Below are 10,800 nucleotides of genomic sequence, written 5' to 3' on the forward strand. Positions count from 1 at the left end.
GATAATACCATTGCCTACGAGATGATGATAATGAGTTTTAAAAAGAGTTTTGAATTGTATTTTAAGTTTTGAGTTTTGAATTTTAAGTTGTATTTTAAAATTTTTTGAATTTATTTTTTTAAGATAAATATTTTTTATTGTAAATAGTTATTTATTTTTTTAATATGCGCTATATTTACTACATTTGTGCGCTGTATTTTTTTAAAATATTTTAAAATTTTAAAAAAAAATTATTATTATTATTTTAAATATATAATTTTTATTTTAAATATTTTATTTTATTTTTCAAGTATTTTGATTGTTTTAATATTTTAAATATTGTTTTACAATTTTTAACTTTTTTTTTTAATTTTAAAAAATTTTGGATCGCCCATAGATGTCCAAATCATAACAAATTATTGGCCAATACTTAAAAAAATAAAAATAAAAATAAAATTCAAAAATAAAAATAAAAATAATTTTTTTGAAAAAATAATTTTTTTGAATTTTTTCTTAATTTTTAAAATAAAGTTTTGAAAAGAGTTTAATTATGAGTTTTGAAAATAGTTTTTGAATTGAGTTTTGAATTGTGTGTTTAATTATGAGTTTTGAAAATAGTTTTTGAATTAAGTTTTGAGTTGTGTGTTTAATTATGAGTTTTGAAAATAGTTTTTAAATTGAGTTTTGAGTTGTGTATTTGATTATGAATATTGAAATTTTTTAATTCAAATCACAATTCCAAAACAAAACCAAACACTACCTTTTCTTTTTCGAATACTTTTCCAATATAGAGTGTATAAATGGAAAAATTACACTAGCCTCCTTTTAGATATAAGAAAAATATAGCCCCAAGTTTTATATATACTACCTAATTATACAAACTTTTTTTAATAAAGTTAAAGTGATTAAAACTAATGTGAATATTGATCAAACACTAAAATAAATAAAGGTAAATATAAATTTTAGTAGAAAAAGATTTTTAAAAAAATATATTTTTTATTTATTTATATGACCAATGAGTTATTGATGAAAAAATAAATTAAATCTTGAAGGAGGCCAGTGTCATTAGGCAAAATGCTTGAGATTAATTGTATTTTATTAAAACCTTATGAGAGGTGAGTGTAATTTACCCTTAATTAATTTAGTCAGAAAATTGAGATTCTAGACGGGTCAAGGAAGTTCATGTTGAAAATATACGTTGAATGTTGAAGAGAAAGCTTCCAACTTAACTACTTTGAATGGAAGCCATGCCCTAACCCAATTGGTAAGGCATCCCTTTCCAAGACTTTCTTACCTCTCTTGCAACCTCAAATTATGATTAATTTATTAGCTTTAGAGTTAAAAGAGAAAGAAAAATAAAATTTTTTATACTCCATAAAATATATTCAGTATGATTTGGTGATGACATTACTATAATTATGAATTACAATAATGTGTGTTTCAACTTGGAAAAATTATTAGCTATAGTGATGAGAGTGATGTTTTGATTTGAAATTAAAGAAATTGTATTATTTTGTATGAAAATTTTGTGAATTTTTTTTTTGATTGTATTTGTATGCCATTATCTTAAAAATAATTTATATATTGAAGGCATGTCTCCAACTAAGGAGTAAGATTCCAAATTTTTATTGAAAATCAAATCAAATGGACCCTAAATACTATTTAATTATTTGTACTTATATGGAAGAGAGCATTTTGTAATATTTTTTTTTAAACCAATATTTGCCTTCACTTCTCTCCCCTGTTCTCAATGACTCCATAGTAATGCTACAAGGACGAGGTTGAATACATATGCAGGTGTAATTATTTACTCAATTTAACTAATTAACATGTATATTTGCAAAATGAAAGTCTTCTATACCCAAAAATCATGTTAACATTTTACTTTCAGCCATATGATCATAAATTGAAATTTTTATATTTCAAAAATTCACATTGTGTGTGTCGATTTCTGACCACACTGCCAGACAAGTATTCAACTGGAGAGTACTGGCAGAATAGATGGCGCCTGAATGACCTGTAACAGAAAGATGAAATTCCGACGGTAGTTCGCCCACCCGGGAGCACTCCAACGATCAAATCAGTTATCTTTTAAAGATAGCAAAAGTGCTTAACTCACTATTCCATGAGATGCCTCTCTTTTATAGCCAACACTTACTTAATCTCAATAAAAAGCATACCTTAGACCCATGGGGTACCTTTCTTTTATAGCCAATACTTACCTAATCCCAATAGAAGCCTAGCTTCAATGACTTATGATTACTGTTAATCTTGGACTCCCAGTAGGATTGAGATAAACTCTCTAAGAGTCTTATCTTTATCCAAACTGAAGTCATCTCCCATTCTCGGACTCTTGTCCCTTATTCGCTTATCCCAGACTCTGGTTTCTCCGCAGACAACCTCGGCCTAGCCGAGATCATCTCGGTATCATGACCATGACACGTGGCACCCCGGCTGGCACTTCGGTGACACCTCGGCCACGTGTCGTCATTCAAAATTTATGTCCCCACACACATTATATTGTATAACTGGAAATGCATTAATTAGAAAGAATAAGAATTTTGGATACTCATCCAAAAAAAATAGGGTATGGCTTCTGTCCAGTCCGGGGTCGGACTAGACCGTGCTGTTGGGCCCGTGGGGCCCACCACGGGTCCTGTTTTGATGATCTAAACCGTCAATATGTAGAAATCGTCGAGTACTATATGCTTGTAAAAAATCACGTTGATCGGATATCGATAACTATATGATCAAATCAGTTTCGTATTAAAAAAATTGGACGGTGAACAAATTAACAGTTGACAAAAAACTGTTTTGATCACATAGCTATCAATATCCGATCAATGTGATTTTTTACAGGCTTATAGTACTCGACGAGTTCTACACATTGAATTATTCAGATTATTAAAACGGGACCCGTGGTGGACCCCCACGGGCCCAACAGCACGGTCCAGTCCGGATCGGACCGGACAGAAGCCATACCCAAAAAAATATTAGAACTCAAATTGTGAATATTCTTAATGTGACCCATACACATACTAAAATTCGTGAATTGAATTTTTGAATTTTTGAATTTTTTTTTTTTCTAAATATGTAATATTTTTTGTTTTTCTTGGGTACGTCTGTTTCGTCGTGTGCATTGTTTTTTTGTTTTCAAAAACTACTTTCAATAAATATTTTTAAAAACAACTCGCTTTTATTTTTTTTAAAAACCCCAAAACAAAAAATAAAAATTTGTTCGGAACAAAAAATTCATACATAAAGATATGGCTCATTATGAACATTTCACTTCAAAACAAAATACCATTAAAGATCAGTTGATTTATAATAATGGTATTATCATATCATTCTTATTAATTTTTTTGTACTATAATTTTTATGTAGGGTAAATTACGTTTACACCCACTGAGATTTGGACTTAATAGATATCACTCCCTAACGTTTGAAAAATTACACTAATCTCCTGTCATTATACTATGTTTTTTTTCGTTTCTTTTGCTATACTTTTAAAACAATATATATATATATATATAATTTCCTTTATTTTTCTATTAGAAATTGTTGCCTTTTATATAAGTAGAAGTTTGTGAAATGAGACTATTAACTACAGGAATGAGAATGTAATTTTCAGAATATCATGGAGTGGAATGTATTTGAATCAAATCTCAAGGGTGTCAGTGTAATTTACCCTTTTAGGTATTAATGTTTGTTTCCAGTTTTTTAAAATACTTTTCAAAAAATTATACTTTCTTATTTTTCGTATTTTTTTGTTTTTATTGATTTTTTTAATATTTTAAGCAATTTTTTAATTTTTAGACACACCTAACGTAAATACACTTAAAAAGTATAATTTTTGTGAAAAAAGTCTTTAAAAAATTCACTAAATACCAACAATATTAAAAAAAATACGAAAATTCAGTATATTTTTATGTATTTATTAATTTTTTAAAATATTTTTTCAAAAATATATTATTTTTTAGATACATCTAAGTAAGGTACATCTAAAAAAATTTTTAAAAATGCTTAAAAATTTCAAAATATTCACAAAAAAAAAAAACACGAAAAACAAAAAAAATCAATTTTTAGGAAACTGAAACCAAACACATTATAATGTTTTCTTATTTATTATTATAATTGTAAAAATAAATAAAACATGTATTTCAATATTATTTGCGTTTTAATATTCCAAATTAACGCGCTCCCATATTCCAACTGCATTAACTATATACCAAACATGTCCTTGTCGACGTCGATATTCCACATCTTCGTGGAACTATACCGATGTTGTTGTGATAGTTGTAAGACTCATTTTGTAGATAGATTTTTTAGATTCAGTAGTGTGTTAATAATATATTTAGTCGATAATTACAAAATATATATATATATATATCTATATAATAAGGCAAGAGGCTTTTTGAAAATGTCTTAAAATGTATGTGAGATACATTTTAAGCCAATGGTCTAAATTGTCTCATCTCAACTTCAATGGTTGAGATGTCTTTATTTCCCTCTCTCTCCATCAATGTTTGATGAGGAAGAGATTTAAGCATCAACGGCTTTATTTCCCTCTGATGGTCCGAAAATATCTCTCTCTCCCCTCTCCATCACAGGTATTCATCTCCTCTCTCTCTCTCTCTCTCATTTCAATTTTTGAACTCTCTCTCTCTACGTTAATCGGAGCACATCCTGTGCGACGCCGACGACCACCAACACCACCGACCACCTCCTCTCCTCTCATCCTCCTCTTTCGTCTCTCTCCCCTTGCAAGGTAAACTAGAACTTCCAACTTGAATTCATGATATTTTTTGTGGGTTTGCTTGAATCTGAATCTAAATGTAAAGTTGTGTTGAATCTGGGTGTTGAATCTGGGATTTGGTTGTAAAGTTGAATTTGAATGTTTTGTGGGTTTGCTTGAATCTGAATGTTTTGTAAAATTGAATATTTTTTTGCTTGAATCTGAATTTTTTATGGGTTTGTATAGTTGAATCTGGATATTTTTGATATGTGGGTGTTTGGTTGGGTTGATTTTGAAATGAGTTTTGAATCTGGATATTTTCATTTTTAAAAAGTTTTGGGTCTGAAATGGGTTTCACTTGAGCAGCCTGATATGGGTGTGTTTTTATTGTTTTTGTTTTTATAAAACATGTTTCTGTATACATTTTGGATACATACTTTGATGGTTGTCATGATCAGTATAGAAAATCAATTTCATACTTTGACAGGTTCACAAGGGAAGGATAAGAGGATTCTTTTTGATAACAATGACTTGGTTTTGCATGAAGGATTTCTAGAGATCAATTCATTTGGCCACTCATTTAGGTCAGTTTTATTTTGTTTTTTTTCCCTTTTTTTACCCTTTTTTTTATATTTATAATCGGTATGAGCAAAAATAGAAGTTGCATCATGTTGAGGCACGGTGTAAATAATGTTGAGATTAGAATATAATTGTAATCCCAATACTATTTAATAAATTATCAATTATTAATTCATAATAATTGTAATCCCAACCCTTCTTGTCTTAAAAATAAATTATCAATTACAGAAATGAAATTATGCCTTCAACCTGAAAATTCCTGTTTCTATACCAAGAAAATAGCATAGGCAAACAACCATTGTTGAGCTTTGGTGACCCACCACAAAACAAACTCAAAAACATCTATCTAAGTTCACAGAAGCTGTGGGAGTTTCCAATCAAATGAAGAGAGTTTTCAATCAAAAACATCTATAAAAGAACATAGGCGAGTTTTCAAATGAAATTCAATTAACGCCCAAATAGTTTTATTTTAGTTTAATTACGTGTTTATGCGATCTTTAAGTTGTTGTTATGTTATTTCTTTTACAGTCAACAATAAAGTAAAAAGTTATGCGAGCAGGTAAAGAACAAAGTTTTTCAACAATCAAAGCAAATGCAAACTCAATGTTTGAACTTTCAAGGAAGGAAAAAAAAAAAAGCTTGAAAACAAAAACCTATTTGGTAAATTTTTGACAAATTTTCTACAGACTTAAAAGCCTAAAAATAAAACGTCCACTGTTTAATTGAGATTGAGATGGGCTCAACTCCAAAATACATTATTATTAACTCCAAAATTGGACATATCTCTATAAAGTTACATGTCAAATAGAAAGGGAAGCATTGTGTGCTGTACATGAAATCTTAGAAGTAATACAAAATATTATCAACTAACAAATCCAAACAACAAATCTGTCAGGATTCAGAATTCAAAAAACATAATTAATCAACAACAGCGATCAAGAGCAGAGAAAGGGAAATTCAAGAGACAATGTAAAATACCTCTGTTTTGGTGTTGAACGATGGGTCTTGAAGCCACTGTTGGGAAATTAAAAAACGTTAAAAAAAATTGAGTTATTGACATAGAATGGTAAAGCTAAAGGAGCCTCAAGAAGGTCTATTAGTGTGTCCCCAATCTGGGAGTCCTTTGCATTATATATAAGCCAATCAGTAGTGATGGGTCATCATTCATGTCCATCTATGTGTGTCCATCTCTCACCTCACCCTTTGCCTTATTCTATACAAACATTCATATTCAACTTTACAAAACATTCATATTCAAGCAAACCCACAAAACATTCTCATAGAATTGCATATAATTGGCATTTATGTTATTTGGCATTTATGTCCTGATTTGAACCTTTGTTATTTGGCATAGGGAGTATAGTTATAGTCCAGTTTATATTATTCTCATAGGGAGTATAGTTATTTGGCATTTATGTCCTGATTTGAACCTTTGTTATCTCATGGAATTGCATATAATTGCATGTAATGTATCATTATTTGGTTGGTTAAGAGTTGAAATTGATACTGTTTAGTGTATATTTGTCATTTATGCCTGATTACAACGTAATTGTCATTTGGTTCTGAGTTGAAATGGACACAATTTAGTGTAGGTCGACTTATTATATCATGAATTCAAGCAAAAAATATCATGAATTCAAGTTGGAAGTTGATTAGTTTTGGAATCAATCAAGACCAATAACATCTCCAAGACCCGACCCCTGCTATGTAGTAAATTTAGAGAAAATATTTTAGGGTCTTAAACATTTTACTAAAAACATCTCCAACCCTTCATCAATTTTATACACTGGACTATACATGTATATATATCACGTGAAACCCATTTCAGACCCAAAACTTTTTAAAAATGAAAATATCCAAATTCAAAATATATTTCAAAATCTATGAAAATATAGTGTATAAACTGGGTTTATATATTCAAAGTCTATGAAAATATATTCAAAATCTATGAAAAATGAAAAAAATTTGTGTGACAAACTATTTTTGAAAATATTGTTCTTAAGAAACATTTCTAAACTTTTTTTTTTTTTTTAAGTTTTCAAGAATGTTTTCACACCAAAATGGAAATGATGTGTGTTTATGAATTTGTCATTGTTTTCAAAAACCCATATAAAAACAAAAACAATAATGAAAAAAAAAAATTGAAATCCATATCGAACAATAGTGAACTTACAAAATCATATGTTTAGTTAATGTGGTTCACTCGATAGAATTCCTCAACAGTTTGTTGTCTTTCACTCTTTGCATCATAGTCCCTGTCAAGTTTTTTCATGTTAGAATTCATCTCATCAATTCGGCTAAAACTTGATTGATTTATAGCCCTAATTGCTACATGATGCAACTTCCATTTTTGCTCATACCGATTATAAATATAAAAAAAAGGGGGGGAAAAAAAGGGAAAAAAAACAAAATAAAACTGACCTAAATGAGTGGCCAAATGAATTGATCTCTGGGGCATCAAACCCAGTATCTTGCACAGATTTTGGAACTGGAAATCCTTCATGCAAAACCAAGTCATTGTTAACAAAAAGAACCCTCTTATCCTCCCCTTGTGAACCTGTCAATAAAATTAAAAAAAATAAAAATAAAAATAAAAGTATGTATCCAAAATGTATACAGAAACATGTTTTGTAAAAACAAAAACAGTAAAAACATACCCATATCAGGTTCCTCAAGTGAAACCCATTTCAGACCCAAAACTTTTCAAAAATGAAAATATCCAGTTTCAAAATCTATGAAAATATCCAGATTCAAAACTCATTTCAAAATCAACCCAACCAAACACCCACATATCAAAAATATCCAGATTTAACTTTACAAACCCACAAAAAATTCAGATTCAAGCAAAAAAATATTCAACTTTACAAAACATTCATATTCAAGCAAACCCACAAAACATTCTCATAGAATTGCATATAATTGGCATTTATGTTATTTGGCATTTATGTCATGATTTGAACCTTTGTTATTTGGCATAGGGAGTATAGTTATAGTCCAGTTTATATTATTCTCATAGGGAGTATAGTTATTTGGCATTTATGTCCTGATTTGAACATTTGTTATCTCATAGAATTACATATAATTGCATGTAATGTATCATTATTTGGTTGGTTAAGAGTTGAAATTGATACTGTTTAGTGTATATTAGTCATTTATGCCTGATTACAACATAATTGTCATTTGGTTCAGAGTTGAAATGGACACAATTTAGTGTAGGTCGACTTATTATATCATGAATTCAAGCAAAAAATATCATGAATTCAAGTTGGAAGTTGATTTGTTTTGGAATCAACCAAGACCAAGAACTTCTCCAAGACCCAACCCCTGCTATGTAGTAAATTTAGAGAAAATATTTTAGGGCCTTCAACATTTTACTAAGAACATCTCCAACCCTTCATCAATTTTATACACTGGACTATACATGTATATATATCAAGTAAAACCCATTTCAGACCCAAAACTTTTTAAAAATGAAAATATTTGGATTCAAAATCTATGAAAATATAGAGTGCATAAACTGGGTTTATATATTCAAAGTCTATGAAAATATATTCAAAATCTATGAAAAATGAAAAAAATTTGTGTGACAAACTATTTTTGAAAATATTGTTCTTAAGAAACAGTTCTAAACTTTTTTTTTTTTTTAATTTTTCAAGAATGTTTTCACACCAAAATGGAAAAGATGTGTGTTTATGAATTTGTCATTGTTTTCAAAAACCCATATAAAAACAAAAACAATAATGAAAAAAAAAATTTGAAAACAATAGTGAACTTACAAAATCATATGTTTGGTTAATGTGGTTCACCCAATAGAATTCCTCAACAGTTTGTTGTCTTTCACTCTTTGCATCATAGTCCCTGTCAAGTTTTTTCATGTTAGAATTCATCTCGTCAATTCGGCTCAAACTTGATTGATTTATAGCCCTAATTGCTACATGATGCAACTTCCATTTTTGCTCATACCGATTATAAATATAAAAAAAAGGGTAAAAAAAGGGAAATAAAACAAAATAAAACTGACCTAAATGAGTGGCCAAATGAATTGATCTCTAGAAATCCTTCATGCAAAACCAAGTCATTATTATCAAAAAGAATCCTCTTATCCTTCCCTTGTGAACCTGTCAAAGTATGAAATTGATTTTCTATACTGATCATGACAACCATCAAAGTATGTATCCAAAATGTATACAGAAACATGTTTTATAAAAACAAAAACAATAAAAACACACCCATATCAGGTTGCTCAAGTGAAACCCATTTCAGACCCAAAACTTTTTAAAAATGAAAATATCCAGATTCAAAACTCATTTCAAAATCAACCCAACCAAACAACCACATATCAAAAATATCCAGATTCAACTATACAAACCCACAAAAAATTCAGATTCAAGCAAAAAAATATTCAACTTTACAAAACATTCAGATTCAAGCAAACCCACAAAACATTCAGATTCAACTTTACAACCAAATCCCAGATTCAACACCCAGATTCAACACAACTTTACATTCAGATTCAGATTCAAGCAAACCCACAAAAAATATCATGAATTCAAGTTGGAAGTTCTAGTTTACCTTGCAAGGGGAGAGAGACGAAAGAGGAGGATGAGAGGAGAGGAGGTGGTCGGTGGTGTTGGTGGTCGTCGGCGTCGCACAGGATGTGCTCCGATTAACGTAGAGAGAGAGAGTTCAAAAATTGAAATGAGAGAGAGAGAGAGAGAGGAGATGAATACCTGTGATGGAGAGGGGGAGAGAGAGATATTTTCGGACCATCAGAGGGAAATAAAGTCGTTGATGCTTAAATCTCTTCCTCATCAACCATTGATGGAGAGAGAGGGAAGTAAAGACATCTCAACCATTGAAGTTGAGATGAGACAATTTAGACCATTGGATTAAAATGTATCTCACATACATTTTAAGACATTTTCAAAAAGCCTCTTGCCTTATTATATAGATATTTTTATATATATATAATTATTTTAAAAATATATTGCGAAATATGCTGGGTATTTTTTATTTTTTTTTGTCAAACCATAAATGTGTATTTAAATATATATTATATATATGATACAAATAAAGCCGGAAAAAAATGCCTTTAATATTTAATTGTTACGTTTTAGTAATTGGTAATCTCATTTAATAAAATTCTTTTTAATAATAATTTTATTCATTTTCTTCTTTCAGTGAGGCTACGAGTGTTTAGATATAAATCCAACCTGAATTGTATCTGTGTAAAGGAGTTTGTGCTGACATTCCGTATCTTGAGTATTCCGCATTCTTTGATTACCACTTCTCTGACTATGTACGAGGATTGAGCTATTGTGCTGAAGCCAAAGTTATTTGACCGCTCGAGTGATCATTTGTGTGCTCAAACAATAAGTGAATCATCCGAGTGGTTGGCCTATATGTTTGTAGCACCTTTTACTCACACTGTTTGAGCGGTAAAGTGTGTGCTCGAGTGGTCTTCATGACTTTATTTAATATAAAGTGTATCGTTTGCTATTTTTAAG

At 29.6% G+C, this 10,800-nt stretch overlaps 1 protein-coding gene across 4 annotated transcripts; it reads right to left on the bottom strand.

Moving 5' to 3' along the window:
* Positions 1-5,829: 5,829 nt before the first annotated feature.
* Positions 5,830-9,580, bottom strand: LOC114306321 (inositol oxygenase 2). 4 transcript variants are annotated; one of them, XM_082884200.1, is made up of 5 exons: positions 9,315-9,580; positions 9,070-9,151; positions 7,715-7,790; positions 7,467-7,548; positions 5,830-6,307 (listed from the first exon to the last, which is right to left on the bottom strand). In XM_082884200.1, exons 1-4 carry the CDS (start codon positions 9,488-9,490, stop codon positions 7,493-7,495), a joined length of 390 nt encoding a protein of 129 aa, XP_082740326.1. In that variant the 5' UTR covers positions 9,491-9,580; the 3' UTR covers positions 5,830-6,307; positions 7,467-7,492. The 4 variants fall into 4 exon arrangements, 3 of the variants coding, with proteins under 3 accessions (XP_082740326.1, XP_082740325.1, XP_082740323.1); XM_082884199.1 differs by having other exon boundaries at positions 5,940-6,307; positions 7,715-7,850; positions 9,100-9,151; positions 9,315-9,472; XM_082884197.1 differs by having other exon boundaries at positions 5,941-6,307; positions 7,715-7,850; positions 9,315-9,472.
* Positions 9,581-10,800: the final 1,220 nt, after the last annotated feature.

Source organism: Camellia sinensis, chromosome 8 (assembly GCF_055761805.1).
Source record: "Camellia sinensis isolate YWXY chromosome 8, ASM5576180v1, whole genome shotgun sequence".
Classification (NCBI taxonomy): domain Eukaryota; kingdom Viridiplantae; phylum Streptophyta; class Magnoliopsida; order Ericales; family Theaceae; genus Camellia; species Camellia sinensis.

Coding starts and splice junctions, on each gene's coding strand:
- LOC114306321 (XM_082884197.1), bottom strand. CDS start 9,457: ATGGTTGTCATGATCAGTATAGAAAATCAATTTCATACTTTGACAGGT. Junction 9,152..9,314: donor TCATTTGGCCACTCATTTAG/GTCAGTTTTATT, acceptor AAAACTTGACAG/GGACTATGATGCAAAGAGTG. Junction 7,851..9,069: donor TTAACCAAACATATGATTTT/GTAAGTTCACTA, acceptor TTTTATTGACAG/GTTCACAAGGGGAGGATAAG.